The 27,309-nt window shown below is 45.2% G+C and overlaps 1 protein-coding gene across 1 annotated transcript; it reads left to right on the top strand.

Annotated features, from left to right (window-relative positions):
• Positions 1 to 244: 244 nt before the first annotated feature.
• On the top strand, positions 245 to 27,309 carry SLC38A1 (solute carrier family 38 member 1; the record flags this gene model as incomplete). The annotated part of the gene is made up of 15 exons (XM_082009037.1): positions 245 to 363; positions 8,118 to 8,193; positions 8,760 to 8,875; positions 13,851 to 13,924; positions 15,570 to 15,662; positions 15,954 to 16,035; positions 17,228 to 17,310; positions 18,242 to 18,300; positions 18,434 to 18,559; positions 20,751 to 20,830; positions 22,010 to 22,110; positions 25,155 to 25,273; positions 25,818 to 25,959; positions 26,066 to 26,163; positions 27,208 to 27,309. 15 exons carry the CDS (start codon positions 245 to 247, stop codon positions 27,307 to 27,309), a joined length of 1,470 nt encoding a protein of 489 aa, XP_081865163.1.

The following is a 27,309-nucleotide window of genomic DNA, read 5'->3' as shown; positions in this document are numbered from 1 at the left end:
GCATTTAGGTTATAACCTGAGGTCCTTCTAACAGTACGAAATTGGTTGGTAAGGACAGTCCCTCTTGCCCAGGCTTCACTGGTTTCTTCTGGTGATAGTGCCTGCTGTTGGTGGTATACATCCTGGGTTTTTCTCTTGTGTTTTATTTAGGCTGCTGACACTGTGGCTGCAGTTTACTGACGAGATACCAACCAAACGCTTATATTTGGAGAAACACTTGGATACGTAGAGTTCCTCACACAGGATGCCTTTCAAAGCTGGACTAGAACTCACCGAGTTGCAGAATATGACTGTCCCTGAAGACGATAACATCAGCAATGATTCAAATGATTTCACAGAGGTGGAAAACGGCCAGATAAATAGGTGAGTATTTTTCCACTGATGCTGCCTGTGCTAAGAAACACTGTTTAAAAACAGCATTCTAATTTTTGGTATATGTCTTGAATTATTCATTACCAAGTCATGCTCCATTTGAAGATGTAATTTGAATTTCATATGTGACATCTGTTGGGCATAGGCTGCAACAGCAGATAAAGCAAACAGAGTGGCAATTTATTCAGCGTTTTGAATCTTTCAAATTAGTCTAATAAAATGCACAAACATATAATGTAGCAAAAAGCCAACGTTTTGAAATGTCTGCATGCACACAGAAAAGAAGTAGTAACAGTTAATACAATTAGACCAACGGCATAATTTGGGGCAAGTCGCTTTGTTGACCTTTGATCTCTGATGTGACAATTTTAACCTGCCTGGCCACCTCCATGCCCCCAAGCTCCTGGAGATTTACGTAGAAAACGCAGTCCATGCTTGCAGTTCAGCAAGGTAAACTGGGCAGCGGCTCTTGCTCCCTGAAGCAAGGATGGCAAGAAGCCGGTAAACGAGAGACGTATACTTAACTCATGTCAAGTTTAAAAAATGCATCTATTTATCAGTATTGGTGAAAATCATTAAATTTGTTTAAATTAGGCTGTAGCCTTTTCCTGTAAGCTGTACAGTCATTTCGAAGAGCAGCCTGTTCCACCTGAGAGCGGTTCTTCAGGCCTTCCACCAGGTGCTGAGCCGTCCTGCTTACAGCAGAGACCTGCTGATGGACCCCGTCTGGGGCTTGTGAGCTGTAAAACAAGGACCTGTTTTTCGATCAACCTTCCTGTTTAATTAAATACTGCACCCCGAGGTGGAGCGCGCCGGCCGGCCGGTGCTTGCGCGGGGTCCGGCCCTGCCCGGCACTGGTGCTGCTGGGAAGCCTCTGCCGGCGCGTCATCCCGCTCCTTTACTGCTGGGCTGCCGCCGCCTGTGCTTACGGCCTTTAAAAGCCTCTTCTCTTGCCCGTTCTTCCTTTTGGCAGCAGCTTCTCCGGCTACCCAGAAAAACTCCCTTTCTAGCGTAGAAACAAAAGGAAGAACTGTTTTTTCCCAAGTGAGTGTAGAGTTGTGTGGCTCTCGCGGCCGTGCGGGTGGACAGGGAGCTTGCCGGTGGGCGCAGGAATAAGCACCCAGCGTTGACCGTACCGGGCCATGTAGCCAAACCAGCCGGCCGTACGCCGGGACGGCGCAGCGGGCGCGGGCGAGCCCCCCGGCAGGAGGGTGCCAGCCTACCCGCCCGTCGGCCGCCGGGGGGAAGTCCTGGGGCGGTCGCCAGCTGCAGCGTGTAGCGGTGCGACCGCAGCGCAGCTGCGCTGATGAAGATTAGAGCTGGTCAGGAATTTTCTGATGCAACTGCTTTGATGGAAAGTGCCAAAACGAAACGCAAACCACTTCTGTAACAAAAAAAAAGGGGGGGGGGGGAAGAGAAAAAGAAAAAGAAAAGGCAAGAGCAAGAAAAAAAGCCCCTCCAACTTTGCCAAAACAAAATAGTTCCAGTATGAACCTGCTTGCTTTCCTGCTGGCTCCCTTCGTAAGGCGAGGAGCTCAGGGGCTGACAGCGGTAAATTCGCTCCCTGGAGCCTGCTGAGGATTTATATCCGTGAGAGGAGAAGGAGTGGCTGTACCGGGCTGGCTTTGGCTGGTGCCACCAGTAACTGCTACGGGGAAAAACCCTGTTAGCGCTTAATCTTTCAGTGAGTGTTTATGGAGGGTGGGGAAGGAGCGTGCCATATGTGCCTGATCCTCAGCGGTCACCATGCGCTTCGTGGAGTTAGGGCGTAGTAAGCGTGGCAAGGTCTGGGTCGGATCCAGACTGCCTGCAAAGGGAAGAAGAAAAGTGGCATGAGGAAAGAGCATCAGAAGCTCACAGACAGAATTTCTGATTACTGTTCTGGCTCTTAGGGCAGATGAACATATCCCACATTTTTCCATTCTCTTCTGAATAACTTTTTTCCTCTGCAGAGCATCATTTGCTTGCAGGATGTAGCCCATTACAGTTGTCTGCTATCCCTCTGCCGGGGTGCTCGCGGGATAGCTACTTACTCATGCGTCCCATACACGGGTATTTTTCTCTATATATCCCTTATTGCAGCCTTCCAGTACTTAAAGGGGGCTTCTGAGAAAGATGGGGACAGACTTTTTAGCAGGGCCTGTTGCAATAGGACAGAGGGTAATGGTTTTAAACTAAAAGAGGGTAGATTCAGACTAGATATAAGGAAGAAATTTTTCACACTGAGGGTGGTGAAACACTGGCCCAGGTTGCCCAGAGAGGTGGTAGATGCCCCAACCCTGGAAACATTCCAGGTCAGGTCGGACGGGGCTCTGAGCAACCTGATCGAGTTGAAGATGTCCCTGCTCACTGCTGGGGATTGGACTAGATGACCTCTAAAGGTCCCTTCCAACCCAAACTATCCTATGATCCGGGTGTGTTCATGTTCCCCTCCACATCCAAACCAAGAGTCTCAAGGCAGCTTGCGCTGACCGCGGCGCCCAGCGCAGCAGCACGCCGGCACTGGCGCAGCCCCGTCAGCCTCCCCTGGGGCTCTGGCCGAGCCAGCCGTGGCCACTGCCCTGTGCAAGGCCCTCCGCGCCAACACGGGTGACGGGCAAGAGGGTAGACCCTGCTCCGTACCCCGCGCGAAATGCATCCTGAAAGGATGTGGTTATTCCCTTCCTATGACTATTTTGGCAAATGCCCTGTCTCCGTGGAATAAGAGGTTAACGGGCACCCGCCAGAAGTCATTTTGTGCTGCCTGGCACACGGTGCGAGGCCTTGTGAAACTCCAAAGTACATCAAAATCAGTGGGACTTTTTCTGTTGATTCCAGTTGAGCTTTAGATTAGATCTGTAATTTTCAACTGACTTTCTTTTGTTTCAACCTGGTGGTTTTGCACTCTGTATTTAATTTATTTCAAACATGTTTTTTCTCACAATGCGTAATTTTTCAAGCTCAATGTAGAGTAGAGTTTTTAAGGGTCTTTTGGCGAAGGTACACCAGGGAGAAGCTGATTCTAGGTCTGGTTTTAAACTCCAAATATTTCTTGATCTTGGAAAAGAATCCTCTAGTTTCCTTTGGATTTCCAGCCTTTTCTGGGCCTAAATACGCATTTATATGTGCAGTAGTATGTAGGGAGGGGAGGTCATTTGGAAGGGGCTGTATTGGAAGGGGGTTTTCTTTGTAGGCAGGTGTTGAATTTCTTCTGGGAACATCGATAAGGAGACTTGCATCAAAGCCAGACATGGGTTTGGCGACTTTTAACCGTGTATCCTGGCTATAAAACTTTGCCGGCATGTTAACTGTAAACCAGTATTTAGATGACCTACTCCTTATCTGTAACCACAACAGTGCTCTCAGGAAGCTGCTGGCTGAATGCCTGTCTTAATCTACAGCTACTAGCAAGTTATCAGCACCCCTTGTTCAGTTAGCAAAGTTGTTAGGTATACCCAGACCTGGTCCAAGTTTCGCAGTGTAAGCCAGACCAAGGTTTCTTCTGCATTTCTTGTTCCTGCCTGCCCTGGAAATCTTTGCCATTGCTCAAGATAGAGCTCAGTTTAAGAAGCTGCCTAGGGATAAAATTCTCTCACCTTGGCAAAACTAGCTTTCCCTAACAAATGTTTAAGGCATTGTCAATTATCACTTTAATTTAATTATGTTTAAACGTATCTGAGATGTCTAAATGGTTTTTGGCTAACTCTGCTTAGCCAAAATGGTTAGCTTGAGAATATCACCTTAATCAAACATTTCTCATTTAAGTCCTTTTATAAATTAAATTTGGAAGCCATAGTTAAAATGGTCCTCTTAAAATTACTTTATCAATAAGACTAAGTTTCTACTTTGCACTAAATTAAACCACGAAAAGAATGAGATGAAGAAATTCTTTCCAAGCCAGCCGTGAGCCTTCATGCATCGCAAGGATGAGCTGATCATTTTTTTGGCCAGGATATTTTACTAAGGTATCTGAAAAGTTTTGCATAAGCTGCTCACATGCAGCTGTGATGTAGGAAGCGCAACAGGAAAGCAGAAACGTATAAGAACAGGTTATGTCTTTTAATGATGAGTAAAGTGTTTGAAATGAAGACAACAAACAACGCAAATGGATTTCACGCTTGTCAGGGAGTCACAAGGCTTTGATGGCACAGACGGTCCTACTGCGCATCTCCACAGCACCTGTCTCTGTGGCCTCTGGTCCTCGGGAGGACCTTGGAGTCAACAGTCATTTCACTTCATTCATGTCATGTTTATAAAGGTCAAATATACAGCATTCTGTGACAATGAATAGCTCGTTTTCTAAGCACATCTATTATGCCAAGCAGATGCATGTCATGGTTTAACTAGAAATTCCAGTATTCCAACATATGTTCCCTTTCATATGCTGTAGGAGGGGGGGAAACACCCTGAAATGAAAAAGTGTTTATAAAAAGCAAAATCTTGGGAAAATTTGCTTCTGTTTGATCCATTGGATTACCTTCCCCCTGCTTTTTTTTTTTTTCCTTTATTTTTTTAATATTTAAGTTCAGCACTACATTCAATTTATGGAAAACTTAGGCTGTCATCTGTACCACCTACCGAGCGTGGTCCCGGGGCAACCTTCTCGTCTGGACTTGCAGGCTAAGTTGCCGTTGCCTGCAATAGTAAATGCAGCACAGCCTCCGGATCAGGCGGACCCCACATCCCCACTGCATCGCTACCGAGGTTTCTGGGCAAGCTGCCCCGGGGCCGGGAGGCAGGTGCCAGGAAGCACCCCGTAAAAAAGCTGGGCGCCGTGCAGTGTACTTCGTAGACGTGCTTTGGGAGCCCGGTGGCTACATTCCCATGTCTGACTTTGTCCTCCCGTACTCAGTACAAACAGAGAAATCTGTGCAGTGCGACACAGTAAATGTGGGGTGGGTGAGGAGCTCAGCTTGTCAGAGGAGATGAGAGGCTGGACAACAAGCCTAGTCCATTTTAACGTAGGACTAACTCAAAAGAAAGTACTTTGGATCAATTTATCAAATCAGACTTGTTTTCTTGAAGTCCCATCCAGAAGGAAATAACGTGTTTGTTGGCCACAGAGGACACCAGTTCTGCAGAAGCTGTCTACTCTGTCAAAAGTATTCTCATGGAAAGTCCCACGGTCACTTTATAATTCAGGCAATATTATTTAAGTGTTGTCTTTATCATGTGTTCGTTTAACAATAATTTTCATTGAACTTTAATACCAGGTAGCAATAATAATAGTATCTACAAATTTGTTATTTTTGTAATTATTAAGGGGGAACTGGCTGCAGAGGGATGAGAAGTGGGGGGAGATGACTAGTTTACTCCTACCGTAACTGACAAAATCTAAAATGACACATGATCTCCATAAATGACAGAAGAAGGCAAAGTCCACAGATGTTCTCAGTAGCACTTACAAATCCAAAAGAGACAAAACTCTTCTCTGTGCTCCCGTCTGTACAAATTGCCTGCGGGGTGTTTCGAGAGAGAGCTGGAATGTCTTTTTCAAACTGTTCACACGCTGCTGCCTGCATTCAAGAGATAGGCTTTAAACAGACATGAGAAAAAAAAGCACACGCTCTGAATCAGGTGGAGATTTTATACCATGAGGATGAAATACCTTACATGGTGAGCTTTGGAAAGTTAATTTTGGATCAATCTACCTTAGAAGTGGTTGCTTTTCACTTCTTAAAACAGCGGGGGTGGTTCAGCCATATATTCCAACTGTGTTAGGGCTCGTAAAACTGGCACGGTGTCTATATTTTGCAGTAAATTAGTTGCTAAAGTTAGTAGTTTAAAAAATATAGGAGAAGCCTATAGTTGGTTTTTATTGATATAAAGAAAGCCAAAGCAGACCAATGGGTAGGAGTGACAGTTGCAACAAAACCAGCAAAAATGCTACATACATTTTGCCAGCTATGCCCAGATTTAAGGGGTAAACTCAAAATGTGTATGTAGTACACGAAATGGTAAAGACACAGGGCCCAATGTGTCAGCTGTGGAAGCCAAGTCAGCAGCATTACAACTACATGATTTTGGCGTACACTTAGAAGCTGTGTTAGCATATATTGCTAGTAATTAGGCCACAACCGGAGCAGTACGAAAGTTTGACAGAGCTCTGTCTTTATGAATTCACGGTTTTGCTCCCAGCCTGAATACCTCTGGACGTACTCAAACGATGCGCAGTCTTGAGTCACAGCTTGAACTATACGTCCCCGGCCAGCAGGCGTTCCCAGCTGTGGGAAAGGACCAGCGGTGCTTCTCTTTGTGCTCAGCGTATTGTTTGGCTGTTTTAATTTAAGAAGAGCCACCTTAATTTACCTACAGCAACAAGGGTCTCTGGCGCTTGGTGACAGCCCCTGGTTAGGTACGTAACACGTACCGTAGCTGATGCATTAGCCAGTGCAGCCTAAGAACTGTCTGTGGATTAACGAAGATGCCAGGGACTTAATTGTGCATAAACCTTCAAAAGATGAAAAGCTGAAAGAATGTTTTATACAAACTAAAATGTTTGCTGAAGAGAGGATCTGGGAGAAAATAACAACTCGTCCAAACCAGAAGTGTCGTAAATCCCAAGGGTACCGACACGGCGGCAGGAGGCAAATCTTGTTCTGTTGACGGCAAGTTCCTAAATGCGGATATATCAAGGACATAGAACAAGTAAAGAATACAGAGAAAGAAAAGCTGTTTATTCCATGTTTCCCTGTGCAGAGGTGTTTAATTGTGCAGTATGGTGAATTCAGTATTGAGTTTTGAAAAACACTTAAATGAAAATCTGGTAGCCCAGAACGGTGCGCCAACAGAGCATGTTGCTCGGTTCAGGATGGTCCGGGCGGTGCTGGCTGTGTACAGCACCCTCTTCTTCCTCTTTACTCCAGCCTTACTGACCCTATGGTGACAATTTAGGGTGTTGTAGGGTGCCACGCTGTCTCCAGACACTGAGGGGACAAACAGGGTCTTCTAAGGATCCTTGGCAGAATGATGACAGCACTAGACTGTAGTTACAATTAAGGCTTTATTTTCTTAACAGGATAATGTGATACATCAAACTGTATATTAAGATTTGACCCTATCTGCAGAGGGTCCAGGTGATTAGAAAATAAGTTAAGTTGTATTATAAATTCGTTGCGCTACTTGTAGGTTGTATTACATTGATTCTGCTTGTAGAAGTTCTGTGCCTGGGACCTTCATGGCTGGCAAGGAGGGGAATAATTGGGCTGGCACCCAGGAGTCTTGAGGATGATAAGGAGGGGAAGAAGAAATCTGTTTGGTTTGTCTACTTGGTTCATAGGATCTTCAGGGCCTGGTAATGAGGGAAAGGGAACGAATACATGACCTGCTCAGTCAGAGAGAATGGCTGCTTGCCTTATAAAATGGGGTGAGTTACACTAACCATGTGAGCAGGGGTCCGGCGCAGGGGTGCTGGTCACTCGCACCTCGGCAGGACACCTGGAGAAGTATCTCCGCGTAGTGCCTGTGCAAACAAATTACTTTCCCATCCACAAAATTGGCGCTGCTGCTTCACTAAATCTCCTAAAATACCGTTCTGTATGTATACGCATTTATTCTGATCTTGTGCTAGTGTTACCTTTATTGATGCCCAATGTATGCTGTTATCAGTGAAGCATAATCTGGCTCATTGAACAGTTATGTGTTTGACTTCCTTTCACGTACGTTTTTTATACATTGTGTGTTTTGTAATCACATGCTGCTCATGGAATTAAGGTATTTGCATTTTCTAAACATTTGCTGGAAGTAAATCCTCTGACTTCTTTCAGCAAGTTTATTTCGGATCGAGAAAGCAGAAGAAGTCTCACAAACAGCCACCTGGAGAAGAAGAAATGCGATGAATATGTAAGCCTCTTGCTGATCTTTTCCCTGTCAAAATGTTGTGTATATGAAGGGTGTTTAGACATGGTCTTCGAAAAATGCGCTGGGCACACACAATTATAACCGAAATTCAGGTTCCAGTAGCAACCGCCTGTGCTCAGCACTTAAAAAACCAAAACAAAACAAAAACCCCAAGCATTTTGGTTGAGTTGAGGCAAGGGAATCCCTCTAGCCTGTGTTAGGCAAGAAGTCCTGGTGGTTCCTTATGGCCTTACAACACATAAATCACACGCCTAAGACGTCTCACAGGCATAGTGAAAGGTGGAGTTTAAAACTGAAAGTGTAGTTTGCGTTGCGTATTGCCTGTACCATTTACGTCAGTTTATAAAGCCTATAGGACAGCGATCAGACTGTAGCTGTGGCAGGGCTCAGCAACCCTTCTTCCTCTTTCAAAGCAGTTTTTATAAAGTCATTTCCATAGCAGTAGTTACTTATATCTGATATATCACAGAATGTGGAGTTTGAAGCGTAGATGCATTTCCCCGCTCCATTCCAAGCTGTTGCTGTCACGTTCCTCTCTACTTCTCCAGATCCCAGGAACTACTTCGCTGGGGATGTCCGTCTTCAACCTCAGCAATGCGATTATGGGCAGTGGAATTTTGGGTCTCGCTTTTGCCTTGGCCAACACGGGAATTCTCCTTTTCCTGTAAGTATTGTTGTGGTGAGTAGCTGATCTCCGTGCAGTTTCACTGCGCTTAAAGAGCGTGTGTGCTGCCAGCAAGTGGAGCCATTTATAGTCCATCTGGTAATCAAGTACAGCATTCAAGCCTGAAAATGTTAGCTACAAGTTTTGGACAATTTTCTTCAAATTTTTTGGGGGGGAAAAGCCACTACTTGTAATGCTAGAGCAAATTAAGTCTATGTTATTTACAACTGACCTGAGCCTAGCCAGGGATTTTTCCTATGGTCCACAAGCTACACATACATCAGAAATATTCAGTAGTAATAGTTGCAGTGGGATAGTACCTAGTTCTTACTTGTTTCACAGGATCTCCAGAGCTTTCATCAAAGCGTGGTGCAATAACTACTTTTATTTTTTTTAACCAAGAAAAAGAATATTTATATTCCTTTATATGTTACATATAATATTTTCATCTCACTCCCACAGTTTCTTCAGTTTCTTATGTGAGAGTCCTTGAGAGCCAACGCAAATATAGCCAAGATTTTAGTATAAAAAAAAGAGTTGAGGTAGAGTACCTAACTCCAGCAAAAAAGAGGCATTTTGTAAAGGAGAATTTTATAGTTTAAAAATGAAACGGTGCCAGTGAATGAGTAAGACACAGTGTTATTCTGTGTTATTCTGGATCGCAGTATGAGACATTTCATTGTGAGAAGTCATTCTTAAGAAATCAGTTGGGAATTGTGTACGGATTTCAGTGATAAATGGTCATTGAGGGAAGAAATACAATAATTTACAATCTTTGAGAACTGTTCAACACGGTTATTGAATTTACAGATTAAAGAGGTGTCACTTCTCAAATGTCAAATCTAAAAATCTAAAACTTCTGTTATGTCTTAGGTTTTTGGGAAATATATAATATGATCCTGTGTGTAGCAGAGGGGATGGCCAGAGTGGTACGTATGGCCATCTGCTCTGGGGGATTTTGTGCCAGGATAGCGACATCCATGCTGCTAGCTTATAATTTGCTGTGGTTGGGTAAAATCTAGGAATAATCCAAGGAATTTATTCATTTACATAAAGAATGTACAAAGTCTCATAACTGTGTTGCCACTAAGCTAGGCTACAAAGTAGCTGGACTCTAATTTAGGCCTTTCTTATGCAGAGGGACTGAGATTATTTTATTTTTCCTGCTTTTTTACCCCATACTCTAACCTGTATGTGATACTCCACCCATGCTCTGACAAGCACATCTCTGAGGGCAGAGACTGGTGGTTGCAAAAACTGCTGTAACCAGGAAAAAAAAAAAGTTACCTTTCCAGCCTGTGATAATAGTGTCTCAGCCAGGGAGCACCCTCAATTTCTCCTTACTGTTGGAGCAAAAACTGCTTTAGTTTTCTATGATTTCATCCTCTTCTCATCCTTTCAGCAGTTTTTCATGAGAGTTAAGTGAAATGCAAAATGTGTTTGCTCCAAAGGATGTAAAAAGGCAGTTTCTTTTAAGTGAAGTAGATCACACCAGTGATGTGAACACCAGAGAAACTTCTGACAACGTGTGGTGGTGACTGGGCTCATCTTGGCCCGAGTAGTGAGTGTGTAGATCTGTACCACCACATTGCACAGAAAACTGCCAAACCTGAATGTACTGATTTTGTATAGTAAATAACAGCATTATTTTCTACGGAATTCGCTGTGTGTATTTAAGAGTGGATAATTGTTTTTGTTAGCTTTACAATGCCTTTATAATCTCCTGTTGGCCTGGAGATAGACCAGCCCGCTGAGATGAAAGGTAAGGAAGCTAGCAGGACCTAGCTGAGCGGGCTAGCAGAGCTTTCCCCTTTGAAGCCTGGAGATACAGGATCCTAATGTGGTGTCTGCAGTTACTCCTGAAAGTTGAACTGCTTTCACAATGTTCTTTTACCATGCAATAATCTCAGAGTTAAACCTAGTCCATTAGTGCTAGATATTTTCTCACTCTCTCGTTCAGTGAGTTTTTCCCATAAATGTATATAGTTCTGCTGTTGCTATCACAAGTATATTTTAGAACCATTTCTGCTGTACAAGTGATGAAGGATGGAGTCCTAGCAATACTTTCACTGCTTTTTGCACATGAGAAAGCACTTAAATTCATTGCTTTTGAGTAGCACAGTTCTGGAAAGTTTCTAGGTTGCTTTATCCAGCATTGGCATGCACCGTCCCTGAAAAGTAGAAAGAAGAGGCAGAAAAATTTTCAGCGCTAACAAAGCAGACCCAGCCTGAGTTCCCCTCTCCCAATTTTTAGGCTTCTACAGTGTGAAGCATGCACTGCCATGCACACCTGGATCAGTTCAGATCCTATATTCTTGGCACAGGACGTGCAAAATAAACATGGCGATGAGTATATACTCTCACATCCTATTTGCATAACTTAGTGCCATAGCAGTGTCATGCTTTCCAGGCAAAACAACTGAGGTAGGAACTCAGAGGAACTTAATCCCACTATTGTTGATAGCTACAGCCTAGACCAAAGACGAGCATCCTTTCCTCTATGCAAAAGGGGAGAAAACCTTGCTGCAGAAAGATGGCACAAAAGGCCGGGGAAGTTAGAGCTGGGCCAGGACACCCAGGGATGGCAGGGCACTCGTCACTGCCTGTGGTTTCATCCTGGAGAGCCAAGACCAGATCACATTGCAAAGACATATGGGCCAGCCAAGGACAAGATGCCTTCAGCCTGCGCCGAGCCTGGCACTGCAAGTGATCGGAAAAACCCTGCTGAGACACAGGGGCTTGTTAGATGAGATATAGTATGAGGCTACAACTGTAGTTTCATGCTGCTTTCTGCAGCCGCTTCTGCTAGACTTGGCTGGAAGCAGTCACGAAGCCACAGCCTAACTCCTCCAGCGGTTTGGGGCAGACTGGCCCTCCGGGAGGCTGTACGGTGGCAAACCCCTCGCCCTGCCATGCTCTTCTGCACCCGATACCTTGTGAGGGTTCAGGGCTGTTCTGCGCAAGAAGGCAGGTGACTTCATGAGCCTCACAGGTCTTCTGGCCCCAAAGCCTGAGACTCCACAGAGGGCTGGGGACCGCACATCTTTCAGCTGAGCTGGTAATGTGGCAGCCGGGAGCAAAGAGCAGTGGCATCGCAGGAACAGTTCATTCCTCCCAGCACTGTATCAGTCCCCTGCCCCAAACTGTTTATTCTGGATTTGTTGGGGGGAGATGACTTTTGCATGTACTGGTTTCTTGCATAGCTGCCAGCGCTGCTTTAAAAGCAGGCAAAATAAAAAGTAGCGGAGTGCTTTTGGGACTGCAGCGCAAGCTGTCCTGCTTCTGTTTTGAATTTGTGCGGAGCGAGCGGCATGGACATTTTCATTCCTTTCCAAGGGGTGGTTCTGGCGCGAAGATCCCGGACCGTACCACAGTCCTAACACAAACAAGTTTTTCATACAGCGCTAATGAAAATGCCAAGTGTCTCTGTAAGAACCCTATGGGGAGCTAAGGACAACAGATCAGATAAATACCTGGCTGCTTGGGAGTGTTATTTTGACTGCTGCAAAGGCTCCATGAGCTCACTGCCTGAAAAACGGCAGCTTTTAACATTAAAATAGACTTGATGCTGGCATTCGGAGCCGGAGCCATTCGGGGCTGGGAGCACCGTGCCTGCAGGCAGGCAGGGGTGTAGCAGCTCCGCGGGGAACACGGGCAGGAGCAGGGCTGAGCAAATCTGTAAAAAATGGAGCAGAGTGACCTCAGCCAGTACAATCTCCCTTCCCTTCACCTCCCCGGGGGGCAACACCCTTTGGGCTGTACAAAGAGTGTGTTGTTATTGTCAACCATCGTTCTCTGTTGGCAAAAGAGCAGTTCCTCCTATCACCTCTATGTTTCTCCCTGCTCCTCTGGCCCCAAGAAACTTGTGGGTCATTATTTGGCACTAAAGCATTTCTACTCTAAAATAATAAAAAAGAGGAGGGAGGAGGCTTCTCATCCTGTTCTTTCTATGTATTCCTATGAAAAAGATATGTTGCTGCCTATCTATGACAGCAGCTTGTTTTCTGTTAAATTTTAGGCTTGTTTTTCCCAGTGTCCTGAGGGTAGTTGTCATAATAAAGAGAGGAATTGCCAACAGATTGTCTGAGTGCTCTTCACACACATCATGAAAACATCATCAGGTCTTTGTGTGTCAGGGTGTCGAGGGGAAGGCACACGTGGTGCTTGGCTTAAAGACATGAAGCAATGAGCAAATGTGTTTTTATGCACTTAGCCCCCGGCACTGACTAATTATCATTTGTGCCAGCAAGTTCCCTACACAAACAGTTTGGTCACTACTTCCTCCAATTCTTCTACGTGAAGTCAAATTAAGGATCACAGCAGATCAAGGGTGACATCAGTGAAGGGACACCAGTCCCCACCTGGACAAGGCATAAGCCTTTCGTTTCTTCCTTTATTCCCAAGGGAAGCCACTGGAGCCTTAACTTCCCTCCTCTCCTTGCTCCTCGGGCACTGGGAGGCACATAAAAAGTCATTGGGGCACCCCTTTGGTAGCATATGAAACAGGTCCTGGGAAGAGATGCTTCTATTTGGCATGGAAGTCCTTAAATAGAGGACTTCCCTTTGAAATTTTTGCTCTGCTTTCAGGAAAAAAAAAAAAAAAAAGCTTGAAAGTGGATGGTGAGAGACATACCTGGCTCATCCCTGGTCTGATTAAATCTTAATTCCTATCTGAAAAGGCACCTTTATTCTTGCTTCTTTCAAGATGGGGAGGTGTAATTCACTGACAGGCTGCGCTCTGCAGCTCTGCTAAGTTTCACTTGGCTGAACCCCTCTGCATGCAGGGCTTTCTACCTCCATGGTGGTGTGGTGGAACTGCAAAAAACATGCGAATCACATGTATTTTCAGGGCTTTTTGCATTATCAGAAGGGTATAAATATTATCCTGGAGTCAACGGGAATATGTCCGGACGTGAAATATTGCAATGTTACAGCTCAGCTCTTAGAGTAAGCTTTACTTTCCATTCTTTTGTAGGCTGCTTTTGGTTTCGGTGACGCTGCTGTCTATTTATTCAATATATCTCCTGTTGGTGTGTTCAAAGGAAACAGGTAATTTAAGATGTCATCATACCATTTCAGTAGAATTGTAAAGAACAAGAGGTGAAAAGTGCTCAAATAAGGCCAGGTGCTTTGTGTAAGATGGAGTTTCTATCACTCTGCTCACACAATAGGAAGGCATAACACATTTTGGGTCAGCAGCCCAGAATTAACACAAATTTATGTCATGGCAGTGGAGAACAGCATCTGGCCATCACTATAAAGAGAAAAACGTACAACAAAGAGTGAATTCTGCTACTGTGAAATCTTGTCTTCAGTGAGCTAGAAGGAACACCTCATACAGTTTCTTTGCATTGCAAAACCAACTGCAAATGAAATATAACAAATTTTTGCCTATGGTGAAGATTACCTGGAAATACAGTTTGTCCTTAATGGTTAGTGTGAAATTCCTGATAACCTTTGTGGTGTAGTAGGAGAAAATAAGTAGAAGAAAATAAAAGGGAACAGTTCCTCCACAGAGGGAAGTGTGTCTATGAGCAAAATATATTCTAAACACAGAAATTAAAAGTTACCTGCAGTGTTAAATGTCACTGTGCTCTGAAGTCCAAGAGTCTCATTCCTTGGGTAACAATCTCTGAAGCCAGAATTTTAAAATTATCTGACCACAAGAACACTGTAATATTTTAATAATGTAATTTGGACACACATGAGTTGCTGTTATAGCATGTGTAATGGCAGCAACAGCCTATTTAAATTAGATACGTATGCCTAATTGTGGACACATTTGTGCCCTGTTAGTTCCCAAAATCTAGGCCCTAGTTTCTACTCTGCTGGTTCATTGAAGCTCAAACTTACTGTTTACACAAACTTCAAAGCAGAAATGCCAGCTATAAGGAAATATAGAGAGAATCAAAGAAACGTTTTTAAAATCATCTGTACAGTGTTACATCTGCAATATTTCTCTTTCTGTTCTGATGTGTCTCACCATCTCCACAATGTCCAGTGTTTTTCTCAGCCTAAATCACAGCCAAGGAAAAAACCATTTAGCAGAAACACAAGCCAATTAATAGAGGAGTTTCTCAAGCTTGACAGATATTTAAAAAGAAGTTTTGGTTATAATTTACAACTTTCCCTGCTTTTACCAAAAACATACCACACTGAGAATTCACAAGTTAAGGCTGCGTCATTAGAAGTTGTAAATCATCCTGGAAGCCGGTGGCTGCCGTCATCTGGATAGTTTAGTCAAAGCAAGTGAAGCTGCAGAACCGCGGCACTGTGTCTGCTGGGGCCAGGCAGCCAGTGCTGCCTTGGGGATCCTGCCGCCCTGAGTTCTGGCTGGGAAGAGGCTTTCTACGTCACCCTCGTTGCGGGCGCGAACCTAATACACCAGGATGGGGATACCAGAGCTTAACGTGTCACTAGGGGTATAGACGGACTCATTAAAGGGGTGCGATAGCCGCATTTAGAGCTGCAATTTCAAAAGTGACTGGCAGCCAACAATAACATTTATAGACGTCAAGAAAACATTCCTACATAAGTTCCAGCCCCAGTAATTACAAGAGAGCTCTCTATTTACTTGCAAAAGGCAGATATGGCTGCACAGATGGCTGGTTAGCTGAAAAGGAATCGTAAGTGTTTCGACTCAACATCTTTCCGTGAGTTGAAGTCACTCAACCTTTCTCCTCTTTTCATGCAGGCTGCATGGTGTATGAAAAGCTGGGTGAGCAGGTCTTCGGTACCCCAGGGAAAATGATTGTCTTTGGATCTACATCTCTCCAGAATGTTGGAGGTAAAGGGGAGGAGGGGTATTGATAAACAAAACCCAGGAACATCTTAATAATGTTAAGGTCACCCACCAGTCAGGTTCCTCCTTCTTCTCTCTGTGACGTTTTGGGATCTTCATGGCCCTCAGTATAGCTGTAGCTAACACTTCACATGCAGCCCTTTAAAAATGCTGTATTACTGAATGATCAGTAATTCACAGTCAATTATCGTTTGGGTTCTTCTATCATCAGATGCTGATGTGGGAAAAGGTTCAGAATCTTACCCATTTTCTAAATGGATTTTCTTCTTCCTCCAGCAATGTTGAGCTATCTCTTCATAGTCAAAAATGAGCTGCCTTCTGCCATAAAGTTTCTAATGGGAAAAGAAGAATCTTTTTCGTAAGTTGACTTAATTTCGCTGATTAGATTTAACGTTGTGTAGATAAGTTTAAGCATATGTTCATAAAAGCTCTTAAGTATCGGACACTCTTTAGGTTTGTCAAAGTAGATTTTCACATGGATATCTCAGGGTCCTAATAAAAACCAAGACAACTTTGGGAAGGAAAAGAGAATGGATAGGAAATGAAAGGTTAAGTCATCAGTAGTTACTCTCTTTGCAGGCCAGATTTTCATGAAGGATTGTGATTTATACAAACCTCTTATTGTAGGATCCGATCTCTTACAGTGTTAGGCAACACTTGAAGATATTGGGAACAATGCAAGTTTAAGATATTATGTATTTCGCTGAGTCCTTAGCACCTTACAGGATTTTGCCCCTGAAGCACTGTCTGTAGTATGAAATCCTTTGATTCTGGCATGTGACAACAGCAGAGTATTATACTTAGATTTCTGCCACTTACCACTCCTTGATATTTACCAGCTTCTATAATAGAGGGGTGGTACTTCTTTACACTGGTAAATGTCCTTTGCACTGGGTTATATGGTGTGCTGTAGTGCACGAGAAGAAAGTCGAGATCCCATTCCTCAGGCTTTCACACTAAATTGGACCGAGCAGTGGAAATAGGTCATACAGAATGTCACTAACGCTGTCCCTTCTCCCCTTTCTTGCTTTCCAGCAGGATTCAGAGCTCTTTGCTAGAAGGAGGTACAGCCTTGGGCTGGCTAGTGCGTGCCAGCCCGCAGGAGCCTGGTTTGCTGCTCCAGGCACGTGCCCATGTGGTTTAGCAAACGAATTGTGGTGCCCCCCCGTGCCCCACTGTGCTGTATGTGTGGCCCTTTGCATGATCTTTCATCGTCCTGACAGGGCGGCTTCTATCAGGTTATGGAGGGTGGTGTTGTGCCTCTCGGTCCCGCTCGCTGGTCGCAGCAGTAGGGTGATGTTTTGTCTAGTGGCTGTGAAAATCTGCCGTCCCTGAGTCAGAGCAGTGCCGTGTTTTAAGGGCCAGATGCTTAATGACTCTACAGAGTTCACATGTGGCCCCATCTCTCCTTTTGTAGGAGGTTGTAGGGTAAGGAGACCAAAGGTGGTTCTGTAACTGCAGCAATCAAAGAGGATGACTGAAGCGCGAGGAAAACCAGAGAGGGTTTAAGGTGTGCTCATGGTGTTGTTTTTTTTTAATGTTTTATACAGGGCATGGTACGTGGATGGGCGGATTCTTGTTGTCACAGTGACGTTTGGTATAATCCTCCCTTTATGTCTCCTTAAGAACTTAGGTAAGATGCAAACGCCATTGTGGGAATAAAATAAAGGAGCCCAGACATCATGCCACTGATAGCCACACTGGCAACTCAACTATTAAAAAAAAAAAAAAGTGCTCTCACTGTAATCTAAGCAGCCTCCCTGGTCCAGGAATAAGCTGTGTTTTGAGCATCTTGGAACAAGTAGGCCCAAATTGTCACAGCAGTTGAACTCAGTATAAACCAGCTTCATCCATACAGTTGTGGAAACTGATGTAAAAAATTACAATTAAGAGGGTCTTAATTTCATAAGGCAATTCTATTTTATGTGTAGCCTGCAAAAATAAGTTCACAAATTGTGAGATTACAAAAAATAATTACAAAAAAATTATCAAATAGCTTACTTTTCTACCAGCATTGAAATTTTTAGTGGTGAGGTTAACTGGAGGTATTGGATTTCAAAGTAAGATGTGTATAGAGGATTACGTTTTCAAATCTGTTTGAGTCCACAAAGATGCCAGTAGGTACACAATGTATTTTTTAAAACCATGTAACAAGGTTTGACAGTGAAGTCCTGTTGGGATCTTCCTTTTGAGAAAATAACCCATACTCAGTTGACATCATATCAGGGAATCTGGGTCACCTTCTGATTGCAGTTGCACATTTTCAGGTTTGTTTCAATTATCACAGCCCCTTCCAAAAGTAAAATTGGTTAAACTGCCGTAAAGGTGTCCCTCAGGAAGTCAAACCCATCAGAGCAAAGCTCAGGTCTGTCTGGAAGCCGTGAGGCTTGCAATGTGGGGGACTCCCACACCAACAGGACATGCTTTTGTCCTGCCCAGAAGCTCATGATACATATTAAATGTATAACACATTTAAACTTTTCATGAAGCAACAAAAAGAAGTAAAAACCAATATATGGCTTATAAAGTAATTTTGTATGAGGTTTCCTTTTAATTTCTTTCAGGGTATCTTGGCTATACCAGTGGATTTTCATTAAGCTGCATGGTATTCTTCCTGATAGTGGTAAGTTCAGCTTGCTTGCTTTGTTGGATGAGAGATACTTGATAAGGCTATTCACAATTTCTCTGATGTTTTAATTTTAATTTGCTTTTTACTATTATTTCTAGCAATTCGCTGTCTTCCACTTTCGTTCTAGGTTATTTACAAGAAGTTTCAAATTCCCTGTGGCGGATCGGAGCTAAATGCAACATCATCTATCCTATCAAATAGCTCAGCACATGAACATATGTGTAAGCCAAAGTATGTTATCTTTAATTCCAAGGTATGTTTCTTTTTATAATACTTATTTTTAATTCACATAATATATGCACCTACACCCCGTGTTCTTAATTCGATCAGCACCACGTAGGGCCTGATTCTCCATGCTTCCACTCGTGCTCCAGTGGTGAACGCACGATGGGTCTCCTTGCCCAGCCTGACGGAGATGCCGTGTCGATGTGCCTCCTTGAGGTCTGTGGGCTGTGAGCCCAAGCTATCACCGGACAACAAACCCTTTCTTTGGGAGAGTTTTCCTTCCCGACGCTTCTCACTATCCATGCCGCAACTGCACCTTTAGGCTGTCGCTCAGCAGAGGTTGAGTAAGCCAGTCCTGCATCCAAAGCCCAGAAGTAATCCTTCTGCCCTTCTGCACACAAACCACTTCTTTGTGACAGGGTATGTGCTGCTGTAGCCCATATGGTCAACTGGATTGGGAAAAGGATACAGTTGAAAGCTAATCCAGCAAAAATCTGATTGCCTTTCAGCTGGATGCTTTCCTCCATCGCCACACAGCTGCAGGAAAAGCGGTGCCAAGAGAACGCGAACGAGCAACTGGCTGTAGCTGTGGGAGCAGGAGGATTGCTCCCGTCAGCCACGCCGGGGCGCGGGGCTCGTTGAACAGCACCTTACCCAGCAGGGCAGGGTCCTCAGGGGGTCGCAGTCGCACTCAAAGGGAACGCGCATGTGCAACCTATGCGTGCAAAAATTAATTTTTTTTAAATTTGTCCCACCAGCTTCAGTTGAAGAGGCCAATCCGAGCACTTTTCTTTAGTCGGGGGTAGCCATCAGCCCAGATCTGGTGTGACGGACCATGAATTAGTGAACTTGGTGTGTGATAGCAGCTTAGGTGTAGGTATATTTTAGATAGCGTTGAAGGGCAGTCTTCTTCTACAGTAAGTGTCAGCATTACTCAGAGTCGATGGAGGCACATCAGAAGGATCAGTACATCTGAATTAGGCACGCTGGAGCTGAACTCTAGAGATTTGCCCTCAGGGCCAACAGTTTGGCAATCAATTTAGCAACTTTGCTGTGCGAGAGGAGACAATTCCACAGGTTCAGAGGATGGCTGAGGTTGGCAGGGACCTGTGGAGGTCATCTGGTGCAAACCCCCTGCTCAAGCAGGGCCACCTAGAGCTGGTTGCCCAGCACCGTGTCCAGGCAACTTCTGAATATCTCCACAGATGGAGACTCCACAGCAGTAGCATGCTGTGAGTGAGGAAGAGGAGGCGGCACAGGCCTGGGTGAAGAAGGGCCATTGGGGAGCAACTAGTGTATTTACTGCATCTGTTGGCCCTAGGGTGTACCCCAGGATGGCTTCTGTGGGAAGGGGATGCCTGTGGCCAGCGCAAGCAGATCTCAGAGGGCCAGGAAGAGCTGCATGTAGAGATGGACTCATTTTGTCCTCACAAGAGGACCTGTTTTTCATGTGATCTCTGCTCATACCCGTTCCCTGGGGAAAATGGAAGTGCTTAGGCACTGACATCATTTGTGAAGTTTGGCTGTATGCTGAGGACTGAAACCCACTCAGGTCTTTGGTGGAGAAGGGGGTGAGGTTTCACCCGGAGGCCTCCTGCGCTTCCTGGTGACGTAACAGTCTCTCTCTTTCCCCAAGGAAAAGCATGCTCCCTCCACAGCCCTCCTAGCCCTTTTGTTGGCCTGGGAAATGAAGGGACTCAGTCTGGTACCTTGAAATATCCATTTATTTGTAAGTTCTGCATTCCTCTTCTCTTTTCTTACAGTCTGGATATGGGCTTCCTCTTCAGGACTTCAGCCTTAGCACCATGGGTGCGCACCCCTCTCCATGCCAAGGCAGGGTAGCGTAGCGGTGACCCACCATACATCCCTTTTATGTGTGACGGTGTGCTAGTAACGGTGGCAATAGCTGGGCAGGGAAATCCATCCCAGGGAGCAAAACCAGCAGCCATGTGGCATCCAGCACTGTGCTCTGCCAGCAGAGCCAGGACTGTGCTCGCGTGACCAATGCAAAGACTTTGTCCTCCCGTTGAAAGAGCGCTGCTCTCCATATTTCATTAAATATGTGCTAATTGACAGGTCTTCTGCCTCCTCTGAAGGCTCTCAACGTTTGGTTGAAGAGTCCAGAGAACTGGGAGCTGAGGTAGTTGAACACGGATCATTTCTTCATGCCACTGGGGGAAATACTTCTTAACTTCTTTTCTGAAATTCTCTCCGAACAGACCGTGTATGCTCTGCCCACCATTGCTTTTGCATTTGTGTGCCACCCGTCAGTCCTCCCGATTTACAGCGAACTTAAAGAGTAAGCCTTTCTCTTTTATTTTTCCCAGTTAATTGTTTTGAACCACTTTGCATGGAAAATGTTAGCGCAGAGGTGCTCTGAGTCATTCGTGCCATTCAGAGGAGATGTGCTTTAATAATACCCAACAAGCCAACGAGCATGGCTGTCAGCTAGGAAATCTGGCCTCCCAGGCGTGCTGCTGGGGCGGGGGTGAGGGAGGTTGAGGATAATGCAATACTTTGGGAGTTTTCTCTGGAAGTACACAGCAGCCTGGGGAGATCCAAGTTGTGCCGGTTGTTATTTGGCATAAGAGAGAGGCGTGTGTCCAGCTAACGGCATTTGTTCCAGCGCAACTAAAAATCCGTTGCGGTACCAGGAAAAAGCAGTATTTTCAGGCTCGCCTGTACTAAAAGACCTTTGCCGGTACTGCTGTCTCGCTGACACCTCCAGCTGGGCAGGGCTGTGGGGAGCTGGAGACCGGCCCTGCTGCGGCACCGCTGGCCACCCTGGGGGGCTGCAGCGGGGTCCTGGGCCACGGGGGGAGCCCCAGGGGAGAAGTCAGGGTCAGTCAGACCCACGGGTGCCCTCAGGTCCTGGCCACTTGCTGGGTGCTTTGAGTTTCAAGGGGCTGCAGCAGGTTCCCAGGTGCCTATTTAGGGCATCCCTGTGTGTAGTTAAAAGTCTAAGTTTAGATACTGGAGTGTGAATATTTCAGAACAAATATCTAAAAATGAAATGTTTACACTTAACCTATTTTACAGGTCTACAGTACTCTGCATACACTCATTATTTTCTACCCATGAGGACTCAAATGTTTCTCTGCAAACATTCAGAATGTGTTTTTTTCCCTGTGTATAATTTTACTCTTCCTTTATTTTGTCCTTTTAATTTAATTACTGAAGTGTCTAAGAGCCATCCCTCTCCACTCGGCTTCACCCTTCTCTCTGTTTAAGTGGGTATGGCCAGGGAGCAGAGCCACAGGGTGGTCCCACCATTTCTTGACTTAAGCCCCAGGTAGGGTCCGTTTCCCCAGTCCTTGTCTTTCTCGTGCAGCTGTCAGTGAACTCCTGTTTAAAATGAAAATGCATTCATGGGTCTCCCCAGAATTACTATGTTTATGCAAAGACTTAATACATTCTTAAACAGCTATTGAAAAATCCAGCCCAACCATTTTTATGTGTTCTTTTCTTCTTTCTCCAGCCGTTCACAGAAAAAAATGCAGTTGGTTTCAAATATCTCATTTTTTGCCATGTTTGTGATGTACTTTATGACTGCTATATTTGGCTATTTGACTTTCTACGGTAAGTATGCAGCTCTACTGATTGAAGTAGAAAGGGAATACATGTGAAATCAATAGCGTATCCCAGCTGGAAAGGAAAGTCCCATCTACTTATATTAAAATACTTTTTCAAATCATTTTCCTCCATGTTTTCATATTGAAGGTACACTCCCTTTCCTCCTTTCTCCTCGTGGATGAAAAGCACAAGTGAAACCAGCATTTACAAAAGGTGTATTCAAAATGCAAGGGAGAGATTTGTTTAACACAACTGGGGATTAGCTGGTCCCTACTAAGATTTTCGTTCCAAGGTCATCACCTGAATTTTGTGTACATTGGTGATGACTGAAGCATGCATAGCTGCATAAAACGAGACAGATTTGAGAGCAGGTCCTAGGAAATGTGCATCAAATAAGCCATTGCAGCTTTTTCATTTTCTTACTGACACTTTCATTGTAGAGGCAAAGGACCGAATGTTTTCCCCGTGTCCCTAGAGCTGACCCCTTTCAGATCTTGGTTAAATAAACTGGCGATGAAGGTGGGGAAGCTTTGAGTGTTGTCTCAGCTCAACTACCAAAGGATAAAATATGAATGTTGCCCTGTAGCCCAGGAAGCTACTCCCATGTTCCAGTATAATGGGAATGTTGAAAAGTAGTGTCTTTTTCCGTGGACCGTTAAGGGGTTACAAGACAGGTGATAAGCTGATGTTTGCCTTTTACCTCAGAGTCACCAAAAGGTCATCAGTCTTCTCCACCCTATTCCAAGTGACCTTTTTATCACAATCTCCTCATTCATGATACTGTTCCTTGTGAGCCACGTATTGTAAGAGAAAGGAAATAAGTAAATATGAAATGTGGCTTTTTTTTTCCAAAGGTGTACCTGTCTCGTATTTGTTTTCTCAGGCTCTCATTCTGATTATGAGGCCTTGAGTCTGCATGCATTGAAGTGATTTGAGGTCATCCGTTCTAATTTTCCCAATAAAGCCACAAATACACTGCAAGTGACAACAGCAACAGCCATTCTCATCCAACTGCTCCTGTCTAACACATTTTTGTAGAAATGCATCAGATTAGCAGCCCCAGGGAGCAAGTGGGTGTAAATCAGCACGGACCCCTTCGCTTTGGCAGGGAGGAGATTCTGATGTGATTGCCCCAGGGTTCTGAGGAGGCAGATCCGTGGCGCTCCTCTCTGGGAATCTCCCACGCCCCTCAAGGACGAGGGTCTGGAGTCCATGGAGGAGGTAGGGGCTGCGTCCTTCTGGCCCTCCCAAGGGGGAGCGGCGGAGGAAACCCTGGGGTGTCTCTCGTGTGCCTCTCCCCACGTCAGGCATCCCTGCTCCCCAGCGCCGAGAGCCCGCGGGTAGAAGCTATGCGGCTCCTCTGCGGCTTCTGCAAGGATCAGTGCCATGACAGGCAGCAAAAAAGACACCGAGAGAATATAAAATTCCTCCACTTTGAGCCTTCTTCCCCTTGAGACTAAGACCTTACCTTTCATATGTTCACTTCCAGTTTTCTAACCCTCTTCTCTACCCTTACCTGGGTGAGAACAGCATTTTTATTGTGGCCGTTTCTTCTTTACACCAATAGTACTTGTCTGTTTGCTGTGTTCTCGACAGTGTTGCAGTGATGACTATATTTACATTGCAGAATTACAGAAAAGAGGTGTTTTTCTTCCCCTAAAAGGTCACACTGTGGTTGGGCTCTGTGGTGTATCTAGCTGAAAGGAAAACAGACCTTCAACTGTAAGCCTTGCCCTTCACTTCCTACCTGGCTGCAGTCCGTGAGCGGGACAGAAGTTGCAGTCTGTGCTTGCAGGAGCAGAGTAAGCTCTGTGTCGCAGAAGCTGTGCATGTGCCCGGCTTGAAAACCCCACTCCTAATCTGCAGGGAGGTGGGAGAGCGTTTTCTTTCTCCTGGTGGGGATTCAAGCACTGCATAGGTGGTGTTGACCCGCGGTCTCTCCCCAGAAGGGCGTCCTGGGGGGAGCGCAGGCATTTCGCTGCAGGACAGATCCCTCTGCCTCCAGGAATACATGAGGTTTTACCAAGTGCCAAAGATTTTAAATGAGACGTGGCCGCCAAGTTCCCTTTAAGGACTTTGGTTTAAGAGCTGTTATGTTTTACCACCAGCTTTCTAAGAATGGCAGGCAGAAACAAAACGCGAGCCTAAAAAGGGGCAGCAAGGACGTTTTGTGGCGTGCTTCACACCCGCCCCCTTAGGTTATGGCTCCCAGATTTAAAAGTTGCAAAGCAAACACATAGGTCCCTCAGCAACTCGGTTTTCCTGTTGGTTAGCACACGCAGACCCGCTCTGCACTATTTATCACAGCTTTGAGGAAACATTTTTGCAGGAGGGCGTATTAAAATACCGCCAGTGCCTCCCCATTAGGCAGCCCCCCGCGATTTCTCTCGGCTGCTGGGGCCACCGGCACTGCGGCAGGAGCGGCAGGTTCAAGAGAAGAAACCGCCGGGGCGGCCCGCGGAGGAGCTGCCAAGGGACTTGCGCGCAAATGCCAGAGCGTCCCACTGAGGGCTGACCCGAGGTGGGCTTTGTTTGTGGTTGAGAACAGGGGCACTGCTTTTCCCTGGAAGTTTGTTTGCTGTTTAGACTCGTGTAGCTCAAAATCTTGTCGTTTATATTAAGTTCAGCCGTCGCAGTGCATGCGGTTATTTTTATATCATTTGACACTTTAAAAAAAAAAAAAGCCCACGGAACCAACTAGAAATAGCTTATTTCACTTTACTTATTTTTTTTGTATATGTATATATGCTAGCAAGCTTTTGCCTATGTCTCACTGTTGTCTTTCCTACAGTGAAAATTACCTTAGACATAGGCATGTGCTGTCTTGAATTAGGATGCATTCCTAAGTCAGGCCTCCAGAGGATTAATCTGGAATAACGGGATCATTAGGATTTGGTTCAGAGTGCTGTTTTAACTCAAGAATGTTTCATTCCATACTCTTTTGTTTGCAGATAAATCACTTGTTGTTCAAGAAGGCTGTTGTTAAGCAATGATTTTTGTGAACGAATTGCCTGTTTGCCAGAACACTTATCTTACTGTCTTTTCCATAGACAATGTGCAGTCAGATCTGCTCCACAAGTACCAGAGCAAAGACGACATCCTCATCCTGACCGTGCGCTTGGCTGTGATCGTTGCGGTGATACTCACGGTGCCAGTGCTGTTTTTCACTGTGAGTAAAAAGCTCCATGCGGTTTGGAAGTCAGTAATGGCTGTACATGGCGCGTTTCTTCAAACCACAGTCCAGCAGTGGCCGTGGCAGTGATGCTGCAGCTACAAAAAGAGCTTGAGCTTGGATCAGTCTTTTCCCACACCAGACGCCCACTAACTTCTGGAGAAGTTCTCCCTGCAGGAAATAAATTAATTGCTTTTGGTCTTAAATCTGTTTTAAATTGAATCCACAAGGGCCCTCTCTTACTTCACATGACTTCACCGGAGCAGGCTCAGAAGTGAAGTTCATTTTTAAGTGCCGAAGATCCCCAAAGGCATGTCAGAAAGGGAGGAGTATCCTACTGCAGATGCACGCATACCTACAGTTTTGAAATATCAAATTATTTTTGAGGATTTTTCAAAGGGCGTTACATCAGAGACCCCAAAGTTTCTGATGGATCTGTGCAGCGTTTATTGTCACGCCAAGACTTGGTTAAAACAAACATGTGAAACTGTTAATTGGCTTATAGACTGTTCCTGACAGAGAATTCTCTCTCTTTCTACAGGTGCGTTCATCATTATTTGAAATGGCTAGGAAAACGAAATTTGACTTATGCCGTCACGTTTTGGTTACTTTTGTTCTTTTGGTTATCATCAACCTGTTAGTCATTTTTATCCCGACCATGAAGGATATTTTTGGAGTTGTAGGTACAGTATCCTGGTTTTGTACTACTCATAAAGGACTGTTGCTAATCAACAACACACTAATTAGCTGTTGCTGACAACTAACAACTCATTTATTTTAATTTTGCAGGTGTCACTTCTGCCAATATGCTGATTTTCATTCTTCCTTCATCGTTGTATTTAAAAATTACACAGCAGGACGGATCAAAGTTGACTCAGAGGATTTGGGTATGCATTCCTTTCCCGTCAAGGCAACACTTTTGTCTTGTCGTTCCTTGTCGTGTGCTAGGTGCAAAGCACACCTAACCCGAACATACCTGTGAGCTTCTTTACGTTACTTTCCATCCTTGCTTCAGTCAGCCGGCAGCCGTGCCTGCCCTTCTCCCTTGCTTACCCCGGGGGTCTCCCGGCGGAGGGGCCGTACCATGCAGGGCGCCTTGTGTTCTGGGGGGCCATTCTCTGTGGGGTGAGGGGCTCTCCCCCCGGCTAGTGAGCATCAGCCGAAGCTGTCGGCAGGGTGCGGGTGCCCCTCCAGCCCCCTTCATCAGCTCTTTCAGCCCAGCAAGCGTTCTCCGTTTCAGCGTGTTGATTCAGAAAGCGTGCAATGCGCTTCGTCGGCGGTATTCCTCATGGGCTTAATGGACCCGTTTCAGACTTAGGGTGCTTCCACCAGAAGCGGCCAGCTGAAACGCTAGCCCTTTGGCATGCACGAGCAGATGGGGATGGGCCTTGGAAAGATTTCCTATGAGCCCCAGAAAGAGCTGCGTCTGAAAAGGTGCGATGCTCCTGTGCATTCCCAGTCTAACTGGGCGTGCACTGGAAGCATCACAAGGTCAGACCTTCCTGCTCTGAGCAGGCAGGCAGGAAACCCGTGTTTCGCTTGTGGGTCCATCCACAAAGCCCAAGATGAAAGGGCTGAACTTCAATGGACACAATCTGATGGGAAGAGTATACTTATTTCCATGTGGCTTTGAAAAGAGCAGAGCCGATCCGTCCTAAAAACAGACTCACTTAATCCTCTTTAGGGATGATCAGTGTTTAAGAAGTGAATTGAAAGGAGAAAAAAATCAGTTTTGGTGTTCAGTGAGTAATTATTAATGACGCTAATCTGTTTAATTATCTATGGGTCTTGTCTTTACCAGAAGCACTATCCCATTTTAGCTGATAAATTTGATACATCACCTTGTAAATCTCCCTAAGAGGAGAAGTTAACATACTTGAATTAATGGTCTTTTCTTTTTATTCATTAATTTTCTCTCCTTTTTGTTCCAGGCTTCTCTTTTCTTGGCACTGGGGATAATGTTTTCCCTAGTGAGCATTCCCTTGGTCATCTATGACTGGGTACAATCAGGAGGCAGTGCTGAAGGCCACTGA

Source organism: Phaethon aethereus (assembly GCF_964289735.1).
Source record: "Phaethon aethereus genome assembly, chromosome: 1".
Taxonomy (NCBI): domain Eukaryota; kingdom Metazoa; phylum Chordata; class Aves; order Phaethontiformes; family Phaethontidae; genus Phaethon; species Phaethon aethereus.
The sequence above is the reverse complement of the archived record's forward strand: the minus strand, read 5'-3'. Positions and strand labels throughout refer to the sequence as shown.